The 21855-nt window shown below is 42.7% G+C and overlaps 1 protein-coding gene and 1 long non-coding RNA gene across 9 annotated transcripts in view; one reads left to right on the forward strand and one right to left on the reverse strand.

Annotated features, from left to right (window-relative positions):
• LOC106059772 (mucin-16-like) overlaps window positions 1-21855 on the reverse strand; it is a 172223-nt gene that overhangs the window by 105190 nt on the left and 45178 nt on the right. For all 5 annotated transcript variants that reach the window (XM_056003652.1, XM_056003651.1, XM_056003654.1 and 2 more), the window contains 2 exons: window positions 3071-21766; window positions 1771-1860 (listed from right to left, as the gene is read on the reverse strand). In XM_056003652.1, coding sequence (XP_055859627.1) covers window positions 1771-1860; window positions 3071-21766 — 18786 coding nt within the window. The remainder of the gene's footprint in view (window positions 1-1770; window positions 1861-3070; window positions 21767-21855) is intronic.
• LOC129921631 (uncharacterized) overlaps window positions 1-21855 on the forward strand; it is a 151658-nt gene that overhangs the window by 50102 nt on the left and 79701 nt on the right. For all 4 annotated transcript variants that reach the window (XR_008773572.1, XR_008773574.1, XR_008773573.1 and 1 more), the window contains exon 2: window positions 246-391. This is a non-coding gene — a long non-coding RNA (uncharacterized LOC129921631). The remainder of the gene's footprint in view (window positions 1-245; window positions 392-21855) is intronic.

A 21855-nucleotide genomic window follows, 5' to 3' on the forward strand; every position in this document is an offset into this window, starting at 1 on the left:
CATAAAATGCGAGGTCTAAAAGCGAAATTTTTGTTTTATACATCTTAAATAAGAGCAGCAGGGCCAGAAAAGACTGAGTAATTGAGATAGAGAGTTACAGTTTGTCTTAGATCTTCTCATCTCTTTCTTTAACAATCAGTTTAGATGATGCGCTAATTGCTAATACTTTGCATACCATTGATTAACAGCCATCAATTTATATATAAATATAAATATATACATATATAATTTTACTTCTTTCGCAGTTTAGTAAAAGTACCAGCCACCATAATGAAGGATAACATAATGTTGATGGTGGAAGAAAAGACATACAAGCTTCACACTACGCAACAAAAGACTAGATTCCTTTTCTAGCTGTGTCTCGCATAGTAAAAGCTAAAAGATAAATCACGTAAGTGAATTTCAAGTATAAGTTGAGCAATTAGAATTAAAGTATTTTTTTAAATCATGAAACTGTTGAAGTGCAGTACATTGCGATAGTCAGTGAAAGAAGTTTTTTTTTTTTTTTTTAAACTTTCTGTAATAAAGGTGGTTTGTGTTGCCTTGCTATTATGACCATTTTCATAATAAAAGTACTATACGTTAGCTGATATTATGCAAACCAGGCATGTCTAATAAAATCCCCTTTCAGACCTTGTGGTTTATAGGGTAGATGATGTAAAGGTCATCTGTTTCCGTGGCCTACGATCAACGAGGGTGTCATGTGGCCAGCACAACGACCTTTACTTTTCCCAAACTAATGTCAGGTATCCATTAGAACTGAGTGGACACAGAGGCGCCCGAAGATCCCGAAATTAAAAATCCCAGTCCCCGTCCCCAGTTCGAAAGCCAAGCGCTCTACCGCTCGGCCACCGCGCCCCCACTCATCATTAGAGTACCAGATTAGTTGGAACTCTATTTGTCAGGTTCTTGTGTTTGATGTGTTGTGTGTTGAGCAGTGCTTACAGAAGGCCTGATTAGGAGAGAGAGAAACGTAACACTATGTACCAAGGAGATAACCCAGCATAGAACAGATTGCAAACGTTAAGACAGGAACTATAACTAGATAGACTTATATTGTCATGGAAAACGTTTTCCGCTGATTATATTTTACGACCTTTGTAAAAGTATGAGTTCTCAGCTTATAAATATGCACAGCTTTTGTACTTTTATTGTGTTTTTGCATCATTTTAAACTTCTTCCCAATTAGTTTTTTTTTTTAAATCAATGTCAGTAACAACTTTTATTACTCTTTGAGAAAATAATGCTTACTATTCAAAACATACTTATACTAATGATCTTAGTCCGTAACGAACTTTTTGACTATCAAAGGGCTACACATCGATGTGACGTCCTACTTTCTTTAGATTGCTTTTCTTAATTTATCTCATCTAGATGTGTGCCACAGAATGGTCAGTGAACAATTAAAATCGTTTGCCACAAACTAAACTTCATAGGTTAAAGGAAATTAGGCTAGCGCATGCAGTGACCAAAATACGGGAAGCCAATGTACAGCTTTTTCAAAAGACATTGTTGCCCCCAAGGCAACATCAACGGTCAACATCAATTACACAGGTGGCTAAAAGGCCCATAATTTGAGAAGCCTGATGTAAACCATGCTATAAAGCAACACACCGCCATGTTGACGATAGACAAAGTAAAGGCTGGGTACATAATAATTAGTCTGTGTCAGCGAAATAGAAGAAATGTTTGAGTTTTTAGAAATATAACATCTAGATGTCACACAGTAAAACACACTGACTGTAAAGACATTGAACGCCGAGAACTTACCTGATGATGTGATACTGTCTGAACTGTTAGTAGCAGAAGGAATAGTTGAGGCTGTATTCGATTGTTCAGTGCTTGAGGCTGTACTTGTTCCTTGATGAATCAAATTTACAATGTAAGAAAGGGACATGTATTTAAGGGTGGCTACGAAATACGTACATCTGTATACGTTAGCTCAATATGTATTATAATAGCTTGCAACTTAAGACCATTTTGTGTCGTTTTACTGTACTAATCCGGTTATAGCAGACATTCAAGTCAATTGAGGAAACATTTATTGTCTCTATAATTGTCTCTAAAAAATATGTACTAAAATGTTACCATTACAAAAAAAGGTTACAAAGACAGTTTGTGTGGAAACACAAACTCTAAATCGGCCCCCTTGGAGGAAAAAAGGCAATATTTTCAGAAGAATATCGGTATTAAATTATATCAGAAGTGGTCTACACAGGCAGGTAAAAAGGCAGATTTCAATATTTTCAGAAAGAATATCATAATGAAATTCTATCAAAGTTAAATGACATGGACGAATGGAGAAAGAAGTTTGACAGATCCTGTGTAGTGCCCCAAAGGTCCAGCAGACCAAGGGATAAGTGAAATATAATATAAAGTTAGATCTGATCCTGGCCTAACTTATATCTTATAATGAATCTGAAGTTTTATACATCCAATGTACCTTCCAGTAACCTAATATTTGTTCCAATGAAAATCTACTTATTATTTGTTAATTTAAATTATGTCCAACTTATTTGCATATTAATTATATTTTTTCTCTTTAAAAAAATTTTTTTTTTTGGTAAATATAGTATTTAGTATGACAGAACTTACATAACTTAGCAATACAATTGTAAAAAAAAAATATTTTTTGACCAAAACTCTAAAACCATTCGCATAATTGTGTTACAAAATGGTAAGGATGTATATCCATTACTAAAAAGCCTCCCTTGTTTGTTACTTTTAATAGTGAATGGTGTAATTTTATGAAAAAACTGCCTGCATAATTGATTTAAAACATTAGATTTTTCGATTTCAGAAAAGAAAAAAGTAGCCGTTGCATCAGAATTTGAATGATCGAAAATATCATAATGTCCTATTTTCATTTTCTCTTCTAGTTTCTGAGATCTAAATGGGACGAACGGACAGACAGGCCACACAAAAATATTATCATCTTTTCCCCTTTCGAGGGCCGCTAAAAATAATTAAACTTTGTTAAAAAAATGCAACAAAATAAATATAATAATAACAAGACATTGTAGATTTAAATAGATATAAAAATTAGTTTATGAAGTAATGTATAAAATACCTGTAAACTCTGTGGCAGACATTAACGTAGACGTTTGTAAGGAAAGTGTGCTCGTTATCTCATTAGTGCTTTTTGATTCTGTTGTAAAAGCAATTACTCCAGTGCTTGTAGTGGATTCTGCCGTGCTAGTGATTGTGAAAGCGGTAGTAGTGGATTCTACTGTGCTGGTGGTTGGGACAATGGTAGTAGTGGATACTGATGTGCTAGTGGTTGGAACAGCTGTAGTAGTAGATTCTGCTGTGGTAGTTGTTAAGAAAATGGTAGTGGATTCTGCTGTGCTAGTAGTTTGTTCCAAAGTAGTAGTGGATTCTGCTGCGCTAGTTGTTGGTTTCGAGGTTATAGTGGATTCTGCTGTGCTAGTTGTCTGTTCCGCTGTAGTAGTAGATTCTGCTGTACTAGTTGTTGGTTCTGCTGTGCTAGATGTTTGTTCCGCGGAAGTAGTAGATTCAGCTGTGGTAGATGTTTTTTCAGCGGTAGTGGTAGAATCAGCTGTGGTAGTCATTGGTTCAGTGGTAGAAGTGGATTTTGCTGTGCTAGTTGTTTGTTCCGCTGTAGTAGTAGATTCTGCTGTACTAGTTGTTGGTTCAGCTGTTGTAGTGGATTCTGCTGTGCTAGTTGTTTGTTCAGCGGTAGTAGTGGATTCTGGTAAGCTAGTTGTTGGTTCAGATGTTGTAGTAGATTCTGCTGTACTAGTTGTTGGTTCAGATGTTGTAGTAGATTCTGCTGTGCTAGTTGTTGGTTCAGCGGTAGTAGTGGTTTCTGCTAAGCTAGTTGTTGGTTCAGATGTTGTAGTAGATTCTGCTGTACTAGTTGTTGGTTCAGCGGTTGTAGTGGATTCTGCTGTGCTAGTTGTTGGTTCAGCGATTGTAGTAGATTCTTCTGTGCTAGTTGTTGGTTTAGTCGTTGAAGTGGATTCTGATGTGCTAGTTGTTGGTTCAGCAGTAGTAGTAGATTCTGCTGTGCTAGTTGTTGGTTTAGTCGTTGAAGTGGATTCTGCTGTGCTAGTTGTAGGTTCAGTGGTAGTAGGGGATTCTGCTGTGCTAGTTGTTGGTTCAGCGGTTGTAGTGGATTCTGCTAAGCTAATTGTTAGTTCAGCGGTAGTAGTAGATTCTGATATGCTAGTTGTTTGTTTAGCGGTAGTAATGGATTCTGCTGTGCTAGTTGTTGGTTCAGTGGTAGTAGTGGATTCTGCTGTGCTAGTTGTTGGTTCAGTGGTAGTAGTAGATTCTGCTGTGCTAAATGTTTGTTCAGCGGTAGTACTAGATTCAGCTGTGGTAGTTGTTGGTTCAGCGGTAGTAGTTGATTCTGCTGTGCTAGTTGTTGATTCAGCGGTAGTAGTGGATTCTGCTGTGCTACTTGTTGATTCAGTGGTAGTAGTAGATTCTAATGTGCTAGTTGTCTGTTCAGCGGTAGTAGTGGATTCTGTTATGCTAGTTGTTGGTTCAGCGGTAGTAGTAGATTCTAATGTGCTAGTTGTCTGTTCAGCGGTAGTAGTGGATTCTGTTATGCTAGTTGTTGATTCAGCGGTAGTAGTGGATTCTAATGTGCTAGTTGTCTGTTCAGCGGTAGTAGTGGATTCTGTTATGCTAGTTGTTGGTTCAGCGGTAGTAGTGGATTCTGCTGTGCTAGTTGTTGATTCAGCGGTAGTAGTGGATTCTGCTGTGCTAGATGTTTGTTCTGCGAAAGTAGTAGATTCAGCTGTGGTAGTTGTTGGTTCAGTGGTAGTAGTGGATACTGCTGTGCTAGTTGTTGGTTCAGCGGTTGTAATGGATTCTGCTGTGCTAATTGTTGGTTCAGCGGTTGTAGTAGATTCTTCTGTGCTAGTTGTTGGTTTAGTCGTTGAAGTGGATTCTGATGTGCTAGTTGTTGGTTCAGCAGTAGTAGCAGATTCTGCTGTGCTAGTTGTTGGTTTAGTCGTTGAAGTGGATTCTGCTGTGCTAGTTGTAGGTTCAGTGGTAGTAGGGGATTCTGCTGTGCTAGTTGTTGGTTCAGCGGTTGTAGTGGATTCTGCTAAGCTAATTGTTAGTTCAGCGGTAGTAGTAGATTCTGATATGCTAGTTGTTTGTTTAGCGGTAGTAGTGGATTCTGCTGTGCTAGTTGTTGGTTCAGTGGTAGTAGTGAATTCTGCTGTGCTAGTTGTTGGTTCAGTGGTAGTAGTAGATTCTGCTGTGCTAGTTGTTTGTTCAGCGGTAGTACTAGATTCAGCTGTGGTAGTTGTTGGTTCAGCGGTAGTAGTTGATTCTGCTGTGCTAGTTGTTGATTCAGCGGTAGTAGTGGATTCTGCTGTGCTAGATGCTTGTTCCGCGGTTGTAGTGGATTCTGCAGTACTAGTTGTTTGTTCAGCTGTAGTAGTAGGTTTTGCTGTGCTAGTTGTTGATTCAGTGGTAGTAGTAGATTCTGTGGTGCTAGTTGTTGGTTCAGCGGTAGTAGTGGATTCTGCTGTGCTAGTTGTTTGTTCAGCTGTAGTAGTAGATTCTGCTGTGCTAGTTGTTTGTTCAGCGATAGTAATAGATTCTGCTGTGCTAGTTGTTGGTTCAGTGGTAGTAGTAGATTCTGCTGTGCTAGTTGTTGGTTCAGTGGTAGTAGTAGATTCTGCTGTGCTAGTTGTTGATTCAGTTGTTGTAGTAGATTCTGTCGTGCTAGTTGTTAGTTCAGTGGTAGTAGTGGATTCTGCTGTACTAGTTATTTGTTCAGCAGTAGTAGTGGATTCTGCTATGGTAGTCGTTTGTTCAGCGCTAGTAGTAGATTCAGCTGTGGTAGTTGTTTGTTCAGTGGTAGTAGTAGATTCAGCTGTGGTAAATGTTTGTTCAGCGGTCGTAGTGGATTCTGCTGTGCTAGTTGTTTGTTCAGCGGTAGTAGTAGATTCAGCTGTGGTAGTAGTTTGTTCAGCGGTAGTAGTAGATTCAGCTGTGGTAGTTGTTTGTTCAGCGGTAGTAGTAGATTCAGCTGTGGTAGATGTTTGTTCAGCGGTAGTAGTAGATTCTGCTGTGCTAGTTGTTTGTTCAGCGGTCGTAGTGGATTCTGCTGTGCTAGTTGTTGATTCAGCGGTAGTAGTAGATTCGGCTGTGCTAGTTGTTTGTTCAGCGGTAGTAGTAGATTCTGCTGTGCTAGTTGTTTGTTCAGCTGTAGTTGTAGATTCTGCTGTGCTAGTTGTTTGTTCAGCGGTAGTACTAGATTCAGCTGTGGTAGATGTTTGCTCAGCGGTAGTGGTAGAATCAGCTGTGGTAGTTATTGGTTCAGTGGTAGTAGTGGATTCTGCTGTGCTAGTTGTTTGTTCAGCGGTAGTAGTGGATTCTGCTGTGGTAATTGTTGGTTCAGCGGTAGTAGTAGATTCTTCTGTGCTAGTTGTTGATTCAGCGGTAGTAGTGGATTCAGCTGTGCTAGTTGTTGATTCAGCGGTCGTAGTGGATTCTGCTTTGCTAGTTGTTTGTTCAGCGGTCGTAGTAGATTCTGCTGTGCTAGTTGTTTGTTCAGCGGTCGTGGTAGATTCAGCTGTGGTAGTTGTTTGTTCAGCGGTAGTAGTAGATTCAGCTGTGGTAGTTGTTTGTTCAGCGGTAGTAGTAGATTCAGCTGTGGTAGATGTTTGTTCAGCGGTCGTAGTGGATTCTGCTGTGCTAGTTGTTTGTTCAGCGGTAGTAGTAGATTCAGCTGTGGTAGTTGTTTGTTCAGCGGTAGTAGTAGATTCAGCTGTGGTAGTTGTTTCTTCAGCGGTAGTAGTAGATTCAGCTGTGGTAGTTGTTTGTTCAGTGGTAGTAGTAGATTCAGCTGTGGTAAATGCTTGTTCAGCGGTCGTAGTGGATTCTGCTGTGCTAGTTGTTTGTTCAGCGGTAGTAGTAGATTTAGCTGTGGTAGTTGTTTGTTCAGCGGTAGTAGTAGATTCAGCTGTGGTAGTTGTTTGTTCAGCGGTAGTAGTAGATTCAGCTGTGGTAGATGTTTGTTCAGCGGTAGTAGTAGATTCTGCAGTGCTAGTTGTTTGTTCAGCGTTCGTAGTGGATTCTGCTGTGCTAGTTGTTGATTCAGCGGTAGTAGTAGATTCTGCTGTGCTAGTTGTTTGTTCAGCGGTAGTAGTAGATTCTGCTGTGCTAGTTGTTTGTTCAGCTGTAGTTGTAGATTCTGCTGTGCTAGTTGTTTGTTCAGCGGTAGTACTAGATTCAGCTGTGGTAGATGTTTGCTCAGCGGTAGTGGTAGAATCAGCTGTGGTAGTTATTGGTTCAGTGGTAGTAGTGGATTCTGCTGTGCTAGTTGTTGATTCTACGGTAGTAGTGGATTCTGCTGTGCTAGTTGTTGATTCAGCGGTAGTTGTAGATTCTGCTGTGCTAGTTGTTGATTCAGCGGTAGTAGTAGATTCTGCTGTGGTAGTTGTATGTTCAGCGGTAGTAGTGGATTCTGCTGTGCTAGTTGTTTGTTTAGCGGTAGTAGTAGATTCAGCTGTGGTAGTTGTTTGTTCAACGGTAGTACTAGATTCAGCTGTGGTAGTTGTTGGTTCAGCGGTAGTAGTAGATTCAGCTGTGGTAGTTTTTTGTTCATCGGTAGTAGTAGATTCAGCTGTGGTAGTTGTTTGTTCAGCGGTCGTAGTAGATTCAGCTGTGGTAGTTGTTTGTTCAGCGGTAGTAGTAGATTCAGCTGTGGTAGTTGTTTGCTCAGCGGTAGTAGTAGATTCTGCTGTGGTAGTTGTTGGTTCAGCGGTAGTAGTAGATTCAGCTGTGGTAGTTGTTGGTTCAGCGGTAGTAGTAGATTCTGCTGTGCTAGTTGTTGATTCAGCGGTAGTAGTGGATTCTGCAGTGCTAGTTGTTTGTTCAGCGGTAGTAGTAGATTCAGCTGTGGTAGTTGTTGGTTTAGCGGTAGTAGTAGATTCTGCTGTGCTAGTTGTTGATTCAGCGGTAGTAGTGGATTCTGCTGTGCTAGTTGTTTGTTCAGCGGTAGTAGTAGATTCAGCTGTGGTAGTTGTTTCTTCAGCGGTAGTAGTAGATTCTGCTGTGCTAGTTGTTTGTTCAGCGGTAGTAGTGGATTCTGCTGTGGTAATTGTTGGTTCAGCGGTAGTAGTAGATTCTTCTGTGCTAGTTGTTTGTTCAGCGGTAGTAGTGGATTCAGCTGTGCTAGTTGTTGATTCAGCGGTCGTAGTGGATTCTGCTGTGCTAGTTGTTTGTTCAGCGGTCGTAGTAGATTCTGCTGTGCTAGTTGTTTGTTCAGCGGTCGTAGTAGATTCAGCTGTGGTAGTTGTTTGTTCAGCGGTAGTAGTAGATTCAGCTGTCGTAGTTGTTTGTTCAGCGGTAGTAGTAGATTCAGCTGTGGTAGATGTTTGTTCAGCGGTCGTAGTGGATTCTGCTGTGCTAGTTGTTTGTTCAGCGGTAGTAGTAGATTCAGCTGTGGTAGTTGTTTGTTCAGCGGTAGTAGTAGATTCAGCTGTGGTAGTTGTTTCTTCAGCGGTAGTAGTAGATTCAGCTGTGGTTGTTGTTTGTTCAGTGGTAGTAGTAGATTCAGCTGTGGTAAATGTTTGTTCAGCGGTCGTAGTGGATTCTGCTGTGCTAGTTGTTTGTTCAGCGGTTATAGTAGATTCAGCTGTTGTAGTTGTTTGTTCAGCGGTAGTAGTAGATTCAGCTGTGGTAGTTGTTTGTTCAGCGGTAGTAGTAGATTCAGCTGTGGTAGATGTTTGTTCAGCGGTAGTAGTAGATTCTGCTGTGCTAGTTGTTTGTTCAGCGGTCGTAGTGGATTCTGCTGTGCTAGTTGTTGATTCAGCGGTAGTAGTAGATTCTGCTGTGCTAGTTGTTTGTTCAGCGGTAGTAGTAGATTCTGCTATGCTAGTTGTTTGTTCAGCGGTAGTACTAGATTCAGCTGTGGTAGATGTTTGCTCAGCGGTAGTGGTAGAATCAGCTGTGGTAGTTATAGGTTCAGTGGTAGTAGTGGATTCTGCTGTGCTAGTTGTTTGTTCAGCGGTAGTAGTAGATTCAGCTGTGGTAGTTGTTTGTTCAGCGGTAGTAGTGGATTCTGCTGTGCTAGTTGTTTGTTCAGCGGTAGTAGTAGATTCTGCTGTGCTAGTTGTTTGTTCAGCTGTAGTTGTAGATTCTGCTGTGCTAGTTGTTTGTTCAGCGGTAGTACTAGATTCAGCTGTGGTAGATGTTTGCTCAGTGGTAGTGGTAGAATCAGCTGTGGTAGTTATTGGTTCAGTGGTACTAGTGGATTCTGCTGTGCTAGTTGTTGATTCTACGGTAGTAGTGGATTCTGCTGTGCTAGTTGTTGATTCAGCGGTAGTTGTAGATTCTGCTGTGCTAGTTGTTGATTCAGCGGTAGTAGTAGATTCTGCTGTGGTAGTTGTATGTTCAGCGGTAGTAGTGGATTCTGCTGTGCTAGTTGTTTGTTCAGCGGTAGTACTAGATTCAGCTGTGGTAGTTGTTGGTTCAGCGGTAGTAGTAGATTCAGCTGTGGTAGTTTTTTGTTCATCGGTAGTAGTAGATTCAGCTGTGGTAGTTGTTTGTTCAGCGGTCGTAGTAGATTCAGCTGTGGTAGTTGTTTGTTCAGCGGTAGTAGTAGATTCAGCTGTGGTAGTTGTTTGCTCAGCGGTAGTAGTAGATTCAGCTGTGGTAGTTGTTTGCTCAGCGGTAGTAGTAGATTCTGCTGTGGTAGTTGTTGGTTCAGCGGTAGTAGTAGATTCAGCTGTGGTAGTTGTTGGTTCAGCGGTAGTAGTAGATTCTGCTGTGCTAGTTGTTGATTCAGCGGTAGTAGTGGATTCTGCAGTGCTAGTTGTTTGTTCAGCGGTAGTAGTGGATTCTGCTGTGCTAGTTGTTTGTTCAGCGGTAGTAGTAGATTCAGCTGTGGTAGTTGTTTGTTCAGCGGTAGTAGTAGATTCAGCTGTGGTAGTTGTTTGTTCAGCGGTAGTAGTGGATTCTGGTGTGGTAGATGTTTGTTCAGCGGTAGTAGTGGATTCTGCTTTGCTAGTTGTTTTTTCAGCGGTAGTAGTGGATTTTGCTGTGCTAGTTGTTGATTCAGCGGTAGTAGTGGATTCTGCTGTGCTAGTTGTTGATTCAGCGGTAGTAGTAGATTCTGCTGTGCTGGTTGTTTGTTCAGCGGTAGTAGTAGATTCAGCTGTGGCAGTTGTTTGTTCAGCGGTAGTAGTAGATTCAGCTGTGGTAGTTGTTTGTTCAGCGGTAGTAGTAGATTCAGCTGTGGTAGTTGTTTGTTCAGCGGTAGTAGTAGATTCAGCTGTGGTAGTTGTTTGTTCAGCGGTAGTAGTGGATTCAGCTGTGCTAGTTGTTTTTTCAGCGGTAGTAGTGGATTCTGCTGTGCTAGTTGTTGATTCAGCGGTAGTAGTGGATTCTGCTGTGCTAGTTGTTGATTCAGCGGTAGTAGTAGATTCAGCTGTGGTAGTTGTTTGTTCAGCGGTAGTAGTAGATTCAGCTGTGGTAGTTGTTTGTTCAGCGGTAGTAGTGGATTCTGCTGTGCTAGTTGTTGATTCAGCGGTAGTAGTAGATTCTGCTGTGCTAGTTGTTGGTTCAGCGGTAGTAGTGGATTCTGCTGTGCTAGTTGTTGATTCAGCGGTAGTAGTAGATTCTGCTGTGCTGGTTGTTTGTTCAGCGGTAGTAGTAGATTCAGCTGTGGTAGTTGTTTGTTCAGCGGTAGTAGTGGATTCAGCTGTGGTAGTTGTTTGTTCAGCGGTAGTAGTAGATTCAGCTGTGGTAGTTGTTTGTTCAGCGGTAGTAGACGATTCTGCTGTGCTAGTTGTTGATTCAGCGGTAGTAGTAGATTCTGCTGTGCTAGTTGTTGGTTCAGCGGTAGTAGTGGATTCTGCTGTGCTAGTTGTTGATTCAGCGGTAGTAGTAGATTCTGCTGTGCTAGTTGTTTGTTCAGCTGTAGTTGTAGATTCTGCTGTGGTAGTTGTTTGTTCAGCGGTAGTAGTAGATTCTGCTGTGGTAGTAGTTGGTTCAGCGGTAGTAGTAGATTCAGCTGTGCTAGTTGTTTGTTCAGCGGTAGTAGTAGATTCTGCTGTGCTAGTTGTTGGTTCAGCGGTAGTAGTGGATTCTGCTGTGCTAGTTGTTGATTCAGCGGTAGTAGTAGATTCTGCTGTGCTAGTTGTTTGTTCAGCTGTAGTTGTAGATTCTGCTGTGGTAGTTGTTTGTTCAGCGGTAGTAGTAGATTCTGCTGTGGTAGTAGTTGGTTCAGCGGTAGTAGTAGATTCAGCTGTGCTAGTTGTTTGTTCAGCGGTAGTAGTAGATTCTGCTGTGCTAGTTGTTTGTTCAGCTGTAGTTGTAGATTCTAATGTGGTAGTTGTTTGTTCAGCGGTAGTAGTAGATTCTGCTGTGGTAGTACTTGGTTCAGCGGTAGTAGTAGATTCAGCTGTGCTAGTTGTTTGTTCAGCGGTAGTAGTAGATTCTGCTGTGCTAGTTGTTGATTCAGCGGTAGTAGTGGATTCTACAGTGCTAGTTGTTTTTTCAGCGATAGTAGTGGATTCTGCTGTGGTAGTTCTTGGTTCAGCGGTAGTTGTAGATTCTGCTGTGTTAGTATTTGATTCAGCGGTAGTAGTGGATTCTGCTGTGGTAGTTCTTGATTCAGCGTTAGTAGTGGATTCTGCTGTGCTAGTTGTTGATTCAGCGGTAGTAGTGGATTCTGCTGTGGTAGTTGTTGATTCAGCGGTAGTAGTGGATTCTGCAGTGCTAGTTGTTTGTTCAGCTGTAGTTGTAGATTCTGCTGTGCTAGTTGTTGGTTCAGCGGTAGTAGTGGATTCTGCTGTGGTAGTTGTTGATTCAGCGGTAGTAGTGGATTCTGCAGTGCTAGTTGTTGGTTCAGCGGTAGTAGTGGATTCTGGTATGGTAATTGTTGATTCAGCGGTAGTAGTGGATTCTGCAGTGCTAGTTGTTGGTTCAGCGGTAGTAGTAGATTGTGCTGTGGTAGTTGTTTGTTCAGCGGTAGTAGTAGATTCTTCTTTGGTAGTTGTTTGTTCAGCGGTAGTAGTAGATTCAGCTGTGGTAGTTGTTTGTTCAGCGGTAGTAGTGGATTCTGCTGTGCTAGTTGTTTGTTCAGCGGTAGTAGTGGATTCTGCTGTGGTAGTTGTTTGTTCAGCGGTAGTAGTAGATTCTGCTGTGGTAGTTGTTGGTTCAGTGGTAGTAGTGGATTCTGCTGTGCTAGTTGTTGGTTCAGTGGTAGTAGTAGATTCTGCTGTGCTAGTTGTTTGTTCAGCGGTAGTACTAGATTCAGCTGTGGTAGTTGTTGGTTCAGCGGTAGTAGTTGATTCTGCTGTGCTAGTTGTTGATTTAGCGGTAGTAGTGGATTCTGCTGTGCTACTTGTTGATTCAGTGGTAGTAGTAGATTCTAATGTGCTAGTTGTCTGTTCAGCGGTAGTAGTGGATTCTGTTATGCTAGTTGTTGGTTCAGCGGTAGTAGTAGATTCTAATGTGCTAGTTGTCTGTTCAGCGGTAGTAGTGGATTCTGTTATGCTAGTTGTTGATTCAGCGGTAGTAGTGGATTCTAATGTGCTAGTTGTCTGTTCAGCGGTAGTAGTGGATTCTGTTATGCTAGTTGTTGGTTCAGCGGTAGTAGTGGATTCTGCTGTGCTAGTTGTTGATTCAGCGGTAGTAGTGGATTCTGCTGTGCTAGATGTTTGTTCTGCGAAAGTAGTAGATTCAGCTGTGGTAGTTGTTGGTTCAGTGGTAGTAGTGGATACTGCTGTGCTAGTTGTTGATTCAGCGGTAGTAGTGGATTCTGCTGTGCTAGATGTTTGTTCAGCGGTAGTAGTAGATTCAGCTGTGGTAGTTGTTTGCTTAGCGGTAGTAGTAGATTCAGCTGTGGTAGTTGTTTGCTCAGCGGTAGTAGTAGATTCTGCTGTGGTAGTTTTTGGTTCAGCGGTAGTAGTAGATTCAGCTGTGGTAGTTGTTGGTTCAGCGTTAGTAGTAGATTCTGCTGTGCTAGTTGTTGATTCAGCGGTAGTAGTGGATTCTGCTGTGGTAGTTTTTGGTTCAGCGGTAGTAGTAGATTCAGCTGTGGTAGTTGTTGGTTCAGCGTTAGTAGTAGATTCTGCTGTGCTAGTTGTTGATTCAGCGGTAGTAGTGGATTCTGCTGTGCTAGTTGTTTGTTCAGTGGTAGTAGTAGATTCAGCTGTGGTAGTTGTTTGTTCAGCGGTAGTAGTAGATTCAGCTGTGGTAGTTGTTTGTTCAGCGGTAGTAGTAGATTTAGCTGTGGTAGATGTTTGTTCAGCGGTAGTAGTTGATTCTGCTGTGGTAGTTGTTTGTTCAACGGTCGTAGTGGATTCTGCTGTGCTAGTTGTTTGTTCAGCGGTCGTAGTGGATTCTGCTGTGCTAGTTGTTGATTCAGCGGTAGAAGTGGATTCTGCTGTGACAGTTGTTGGTTCAGCGGTAGTAGTAGATTCAACTGTGGTAGTTGTTTGTTCAGCGGTCGTAGTGGATTCTGCTGTGGTAGTGGTTTGATCAGCGGTAGTAGTGGATTCTGCTGTGGTAGTTGTTGGTTCAGCGGTAGTAGTAGATTCTTCTGTGCTAGTTGTTGATTCAGCGGTAGTAGTGGATTCAGCTGTGCTAGTTGTTGATTCAGCGGTCGAAGTGGATTCTGCTGTGCTAGTTGTTTGTTCAGCGGTCGTAGTAGATTCTGCTGTGCTAGTTGTTGGTTCAGCGGTAGTAGTAGATTCAGCTGTGGTAGTTGTTTGTTCAGCGGTAGTAGTGGATTCTGCTGTGGTAGATGTTTGTTCAGCGGTAGTAGTGGATTCTGCTGTGCTAGTTGTTTGTTCAGCGGTCGTAGTGGATTCTGCTGTGCTAGTTGTTGATTCAGCGGTAGAAGTGGATTCTGCTGTGACAGTTGTTGGTTCAGCGGTAGTAGTAGATTCAACTGTGGTAGTTGTTTGTTCAGCGGTCGTAGTGGATTCTGCTGTGCTAGTTGTTTGTTCAGCGGTAGTAGTGGATTCTGCTGTGGTAGTTGTTGGTTCAGCGGTAGTAGTAGATTCTTCTGTGCTAGTTGTTGATTCAGCGGTAGTAGTGGATTCAGCTGTGCTAGTTGTTGTTGATTCAGCGGTCGAAGTGGATTCTGCTGAGCTAGTTGTTTGTTCAGCGGTCGTAGTAGATTCTGCTGTGCTAGTTGTTGGTTCAGCGGTAGTAGTAGATTCAGCTGTGGTAGTTGTTTGTTCAGCGGTAGTAGTGGATTCTGCTGTGGTAGATGTTTGTTCAGCGGTAGTAGTGGATTCTGCTGTGCTAGTTGTTTGTTCAGCGGTAGTAGTGGATTCTGCTGTGCTAGTTGTTTGTTCAGTGGTAGTAGTAGATTCAGCTGTGGTAGTTGTTTGTTCAGCGGTAGTAGTAGATTCAGCTGTGGTAGTTGTTTGTTCAGCGGTAGTAGTAGATTTAGCTGTGGTAGATGTTTGTTCAGCGGTAGTAGTTGATTCTGCTGTGGTAGTTGTTTGTTCAGCGGTCGTAGTGGATTCTGCTGTGCTAGTTGTTGATTCAGCGGTCGTAGTGGATTCTGCTGTGCTAGTTGTTTGTTCAGCGGTCGTAGTAGATTCTGCTGTGCTAGTTGTTTGTTCAGCGGTCGTAGTAGATTCAGCTGTGGTAGTTGTTTGTTCAGCGGTAGTAGTAGATTCAGCTGTGGTAGTTGTTTGTTCAGCGGTAGTAGTAGATTCAGCTGTGGTAGATGTTTGTTCAGCGGTCGTAGTGGATTCTGCTGTGCTAGTTTTTTGTTCAGCGGTAGTAGTAGATTCAGCTGTGGTAGTTGTTTGTTCAGCGGTAGTAGTAGATTCAGCTGTGGTAGTTGTTTGTTCAGTGGTAGTAGTAGATTCAGCTGTGGTAAATGTTTGTTCAGCGGTAGTAGTAGATTCAGCTGTGGTAGTTGTTTGTTCAGTGGTAGTAGTAGATTCAGCTGTGGTAAATGTTTGTTCAGCGGTCATAGTGGATTCTGCTGTGCTAGTTGTTTGTTCAGCGGTAGTAGTAGATTCAGCTGTGGTAGTTGTTTGTTCAGCGGTAGTAGTAGATTCAGCTGTAGTAGTTGTTTGTTCAGCGGTAGTAGTAGATTCAGCTGTGGTAGATGTTTGTTCAGCGGTAGTAGTAGATTCTGCAGTGCTAGTTGTTTGTTCAGCGGTCGTAGTGGATTCTGCTGTGGTAGTTGTTTTTTCAGCGGTAGTAGTAGATTCTGCTGTGCTAGTTGTTTGTTTAGCGGTAGTAGTAGATTCTGCTGTGCTAGTTGTTTGTTCAGCTGTAGTTGTAGATTCTGCTGTGCTAGTTGTTTGTTCAGCGGTAGTACTAGATTCAGCTGTGGTAGATGTTTGCTCAGCGGTAGTGGTAGAATCAGCTGTGGTAGTTATTGGTTCAGTGGTAGTAGTGGATTCTGCTGTGCTAGTTGTTGATTCTACGGTAGTAGTGGATTCTGCTGTGCTAGTTGTTGATTCAGCGGTAGTTGTAGATTCTGCTGTGCTAGTTGTTGATTCAGCGGTAGTAGTAGATTCTGCTGTGGTAGTTGTATGTTCAGCGGTAGTAGTGGATTCTGCTGTGCTAGTTGTTTGTTCAGCGGTAGTAGTAGATTCAGCTGTGGTAGTTGTTTGTTCAGCGGTAGTACTAGATTCAGCTGTGGTAGTTGTTGGTTCAGCGGTAGTAGTAGATTCAGCTGTGGTAGTTTTTTGTTCATCGGTAGTAGTAGATTCAGCTGTGGTAGTTGTTTGTTCAGCGGTCGTAGTAGATTCAGCTGTGGTAGTTGTTTGTTCAGCGGTAATAGTAGATTCAGCTGTGGTAGTTGTTTGCTCAGCGGTAGTAGTAGATTCAGCTGTGGTAGTTGTTTGCTCAGCGGTAGTAGTACATTCTGCTGTGGTAGTTGTTGGTTCAGCATTAGTAGTAGATTCAGCTGTGGTAGTTGTTGGTTCAGCGGTAGTAGTAGATTCTGCTGTGCTAGTTGTTGATTCAGCGGTAGTAGTGGATTCTGCAGTGCTAGTTGTTTGTTCAGCGGTAGTAGTGGATTCTGCTGTGCTAGTTGTTTGTTCAGCGGTAGTAGTAGATTCAGCTGTGGTAGTTGTTTGTTCAGCGGTAGTAGTAGATTCAGCTGTGGTAGTTGTTTGTTCAGCGGTAGTAGTGGATTCTGGTGTGGTAGATGTTTGTTCAGCGGTAGTAGTGGATTCTGCTTTGCTAGTTGTTTGTTCAGCGGTAGTAGTGGATTCTGCTGTGCTAGTTGTTGATTCAGCGGTAGTAGTTGATTCTGCTGTGCTAGTTGTTGATTCAGCGGTAGTAGTAGATTCTGCTGTGCTGGTTGTTTGTTCATCGGTAGTAGTAGATTCAGCTGTGGTAGTTGTTTGTTCAGCGGTAGTAGTAGATTCAGCTGTGGTAGTTGTTTGTTCAGCGGTAGTAGTAGATTCAGCTGTGGTAGTTGTTTGTTCAGCGGTAGTAGTAGATTCAGCTGTGGTAGTTGTTTGTTCAGCGGTAGTAGTGGATTCTGCTGTGCTAGTTGTTGATTCAGCGGTAGTAGTGGATTCTACTGTGCTAGTTGTTGATTCAGCGGTAGTAGTAGATTCAGCTGTGGTAGTTGTTTGTTCAGCGGTAGTAGTAGATTCAGCTGTGGTAGTTGTTTGTTCAGCGGTAGTAGTGGATTCTGCTGTGCTAGTTGTTGATTCAGCGGTAGTAGTAGATTCTGCTGTGCTAGTTGTTGGTTCAGCGGTAGTAGTGGATTCTGCTGTGCTAGTTGTTGATTCAGCGGTAGTAGTAGATTCTGCTGTGCTGGTTGTTTGTTCAGCGGTAGTAGTAGATTCAGCTGTGGTAGTTGTTTGTTCAGCGGTCGTAGTAGATTCAGCTGTGCTAGTTGTTTGTTCAGCGGTAGTAGTAGATTCTGCTGTGCTAGTTGTTGATTCAGCGGTAGTAGTAGATTCAGCTGTGGTAGTTGTTTGTTCAGCGGTAGTAGTAGATTCAGCTGTGGTAGTTGTTTGTTCAGCGGTAGTAGTAGATTCAGCTGTGGTAGTTGTTTGTTCAGCGGTAGTAGTGGATTCTGCTGTGCTAGTTGTTGATTCAGCGGTAGTAGTGGATTCTACTGTGCTAGTTGTCGATTCAGCGGTAGTAGTAGATTCAGCTGTGGTAGTTGTTTGTTCAGCGGTAGTAGTAGATTCAGCTGTGGTAGTTGTTTGTTCAGCGGTAGTAGTGGATTCTGCTGTGCTAGTTGTTGATTCAGCGGTAGTAGTAGATTCTGCTGTGCTAGTTGTTGGTTCAGCGGTAGTAGTAGATTCTGCTGTGCTAGTTGTTGATTCAGCGGTAGTAGTGGATTCTGCAGTGCTAGTTGTTTGTTCAGCGGTAGTAGTGGATTCTGCTGTGCTAGTTGTTTGTTCAGCGGTAGTAGTAGATTCAGCTGTGGTAGTTGTTTGTTCAGCGGTAGTAGTGGATTCTGCTGTGCTAGTTGTTTGTTCAGCGGTAGTAGTAGATTCTGCTGTGCTAGTTGTTGATTCAGCGGTAGTAGTAGATTCTGCTGTGCTAGTTGTTGGTTCAGCGGTAGTAGTAGATTCTGCTGTGCTAGTTGTTGATTCAGCGGTAGTAGTGGATTCTGCAGTGCTAGTTGTTTTTTCAGCGGTAGTAGTGGATTCTGCTGTGCTAGTTGTTTGTTCAGCGGTAGTAGTAGATTCAGCTGTGGTAGTTGTTTGTTCAGCGGTAGTAGTAGATTCAGCTGTGGTAGTTGTTTGTTCAGCGGTAGTAGTGGATTCTGGTGTGGTAGATGTTTGTTCAGCGGTAGTAGTGGATTCTGCTTTGCTAGTTGTTTGTTCAGCGGTAGTAGTGGATTCTGCTGTGCTAGTTGTTGATTCAGCGGTAGTAGTTGATTCTGCTGTGCTAGTTGTTGATTCAGCGGTAGTAGTAGATTCTGCTGTGCTGGTTGTTTGTTCATCGGTAGTAGTAGATTCAGCTGTGGTAGTTGTTTGTTCAGCGGTAGTAGTAGATTCAGCTGTGGTAGTTGTTTGTTCAGCGGTAGTAGTAGATTCAGCTGTGGTAGTTGTTTGTTCAGCGGTAGTAGTAGATTCAGCTGTGGTAGTTGTTTGTTCAGCGGTAGTAGTGGATTCTGCTGTGCTAGTTGTTGATTCAGCGGTAGTAGTGGATTCTACTGTGCTAGTTGTTGATTCAGCGGTAGTAGTAGATTCAGCTGTGGTAGTTGTTTGTTCAGCGGTAGTAGTAGATTCAGCTGTGGTAGTTGTTTGTTCAGCGGTAGTAGTAGATTCAGCTGTGGTAGTTGTTTGTTCAGCGGTAGTAGTGGATTCTGCTGTGCTAGTTGTTGATTCAGCGGTAGTAGTGGATTCTACTGTGCTAGTTGTTGATTCAGCGGTAGTAGTAGATTCAGCTGTGGTAGTTGTTTGTTCAGCGGTAGTAGTAGATTCAGCTGTGGTAGTTGTTTGTTCAGCGGTAGTAGTGGATTCTGCTGTGCTAGTTGTTGATTCAGCGGTAGTAGTAGATTCTGCTGTGCTAGTTGTTGGTTCAGCGGTAGTAGTGGATTCTGCTGTGCTAGTTGTTGATTCAGCGGTAGTAGTAGATTCTGCTGTGCTGGTTGTTTGTTCAGCGGTAGTAGTAGATTCAGCTGTGGTAGTTGTTTGTTCAGCGGTCGTAGTAGATTCAGCTGTGCTAGTTGTTTGTTCAGAGGTAGTAGTAGATTCTGCTGTGCTAGTTGTTGATTCAGCGGTAGTAGTAGATTCAGCTGTGGTAGTTGTTTGTTCAGCGGTAGTAGTAGATTCAGCTGTGGTAGTTGTTTGTTCAGCGGTAGTAGTAGATTCAGCTGTGGTAGTTGTTTGTTCAGCGGTAGTAGTGGATTCTGCTGTGCTAGTTGTTGATTCAGCGGTAGTAGTGGATTCTACTGTGCTAGTTGTCGATTCAGCGGTAGTAGTAGATTCAGCTGTGGTAGTTGTTTGTTCAGCGGTAGTAGTAGATTCAGCTGTGGTAGTTGTTTGTTCAGCGGTAGTAGTGGATTCTGCTGTGCTAGTTGTTGATTCAGCGGTAGTAGTAGATTCTGCTGTGCTAGTTGTTTGTTCAGCGGTAGTAGTAGATTCAGCTGTGGTAGTTGTTTGTTCAGCGGTCGTAGTAGATTCAGCTGTGCTAGTTGTTTGTTCAGCGGTAGTAGTAGATTCTGCTGTGCTAGTTGTTGATTCAGCGGTAGTAGTAGATTCTGCTGTGCTAGTTGTTTTTTCAGCGGTAGTAGTAGATTCTGCTGCGGTAGTTGTTGGTTCAGCGGTAATACTAGATTCAGCTGTGGTAGTTTTTGGTTCAGCGGTAGTAGTAGATTCAGCTGTAGTAGTTGTTTTTTCAGCGGTAGTAGTAGATTCAGCTGTGGTAGTTGTTTGTTCAGCGGTAGTAGTAGATTCAGCTGTGGTAGTTGTTTGTTCAGCGGTCGTAGTGGATTCTGCTGTGGTAGTTTTTTGTTCCGAGGAAGTAGTAGATTCAGCTGTGCTAGTTGTTGATTCAGCGGTAGTAGTAGATTCTGCTGTGCTAGTTGTTTGTTCAGCGGTAGTAGTGGATTCTGCTGTGCTAGTTGTTGATTCAGCGGTAGTTGTAGATTCTGCTATGGTAGTTGTTTGTTCAGCGGTAGTAGTAGATTCTGCTGTGGTAGTTGTTAGTTCAGCGGTAGTAGTAGATTCTGCTGTGGTAGTTGTTGGTTCAGCGGTAGTAGTAGATTCTGCTGTGCTAGTTGTCTGTTCAGCGGTAGAAGTGGATTCTGCTGTGCTAGTTGTTGGTTCAGCGGTAGTAGTAGATTCAGCTGTGGTAGTTGTTTGTTCAGCGGTAGTAGTAGATTCAGCTGTGGTAGTTGTTTGTTCAGCGGTAGTAGTAGATTCAGCTGTGGTAGTTGTTTGTTCAGCGGTAGTAGTGGATTCTGCTGTGCTAGTTGTTGATTCAGCGGTAGTAGTAGATTCTGCTGTGCTAGTTGTTGGTTCAGCGGTAGTAGTGGATTCTGCTGTGCTAGTTGTTGATTTAGCGGTAGTAGTAGATTCTGCTGTGGTAGTTGTTTGTTCAGCGGTAGTAGTGGATTCAGCTGTGCTAGTTGTTTTTTCAGCGGTAGTAGTGGATTCTGCTGTGCTAGTTGTTGATTCAGCTGTAGTAGTGGATTCTGCTGTGCTAGTTGTTGATTCAGCGGTAGTAGTAGATTCAGCTGTGCTGGTTGTTTGTTCAGCGGTAGTAGTAGATTCAGCTGTGCTGGTTGTTTGTTCAGCGGTAGTAGTAGATTCAGCTGTGCTGGTTGTTTGTTCAGCGGTAGTAGTGGATTCTGCTGTGCTAGTTGTTGATTTAGCGGTAGTAGTAGATTCTGCTATGGTAGTTGTTTGTTCAGCGGTAGTAGTGGATTCAGCTGTGCTAGTTGTTTTTTCAGCGGTAGTAGTGGATTCTGCTGTGCTAGTTGTTGATTCAGCGGTAGTAGTGGATTCTGCTGTGCTAGTTGTTGATTCAGCGGTAGTAGTAGATTCAGCTGTGCTGGTTGTTTGTTCAGCGGTAGTAGTAGATTCAGCTGTGCTGGTTGTTTGTTCAGCGGTAGTAGTAGATTCAGCTGTGCTGGTTGTTTGTTCAGCGGTAGTAGTGGATTCTGCTGTGCTAGTTATTGATTCAGCGGTAGTAGTAGATTCAGCTGTGGTAGTTGTTTGTTCAGCGGTAGTAGTAGATTCAGCTGTGGTAGTTGTTTGTTCAGCGGTAGTAGTGGATTCTGCTGTGCTAGTTGTTGATTCAGCGGTAGTAGTAGATTCTGCTGTGCTAGTTGTTGGTTCAGCGGTAGTAGTGGATTCTGCTGTGCTAGTTGTTGATTCAGCGGTAGTAGTAGATTCTGCTGTGCTGGTTGTTTGTTCAGCGGTAGTAGTAGATTCAGCTGTGGTAGTTGTTTGTTCAGCGGTAGTAGTAGATTCAGCTGTGGTAGTTGTTTGTTCAGCGGTAGTAGTGGATTCTGCTGTGGTAGTTGTTTGTTCAGCGGTAGTAGTGGATTCTGCTGTGCTAGTTGTTGATTCAGCGGTAGTAGTAGATTCTGCTGTGCTAGTTGTTGGTTCAGCGGTAGTAGTGGATTCTGCTGTGCTAGTTGTTGATTCAGCGGTAGTAGTAGATTCTGCTGTGCTGGTTGTTTGTTCAGCGGTAGTAGTAGATTCAGCTGTGGTAGTTGTTTGTTCAGCGGTAGTAGTAGATTCAGCTGTGGTAGTTGTTTGTTCAGCGGTAGTAGTGGATTCTGCTGTGCTAGTTGTTGATTCAGCGGTAGTAGTAGATTCTGCTGTGCTAGTTGTTGGTTCAGCGGTAGTAGTGGATTCTGCTGTGCTAGTTGTTGATTCAGCGGTAGTAGTAGATTCAGCTGTGGTAGTTGTTTTTTCAGCGGTAGTAGTAGATTCAGCTGTGGTAGTTGTTTGTTCAGCGGTAGTAGTAGATTCAGCTGTGGTAGTTGTTTGTTCAGCGGTAGTAGTAGATTCAGCTGTGGTAGTTGTTTGTTCAGTGGTAGTAGTAGATTCAGCTGTGGTAGTTGTTTGTTCAGCGGTAGTAGTAGATTCAGCTGTGGTAGTTGTTTGTTCAGCGGTAGTAGTAGATTCAGCTGTGGTAGTTGTTTGTTCAGCGGTAATAGTAGATTCTGCTATGCTAGTTGTTTGTTCAGCGGTAGTAGTGGATTTTGCTGTGCTAGTTGTTTGTTCAGCGGTAATAGTAGATTCTGCTGTGCTAGTTGTTTGTTCAGCGGTAATAGTAGATTCTGCTGTGCTAGTTGTTTGTTCAGCGGTAGTAGTGGATTCTGCTGTGCTAGTTGTTGGTTCAGCGGTAGAATCTGAAAGTGAAATTGAAAAAAAGAAATGCTTATTTTTTAGTAACTTTTGGATATTTTCTTTTCCCAGAATTCTTTTTGTTCATTGTACA

The sequence above is a fragment of the Biomphalaria glabrata genome, chromosome 11 (assembly GCF_947242115.1).
Source record: "Biomphalaria glabrata chromosome 11, xgBioGlab47.1, whole genome shotgun sequence".
Classification (NCBI taxonomy): Eukaryota; Metazoa; Mollusca; class Gastropoda; family Planorbidae; genus Biomphalaria; species Biomphalaria glabrata.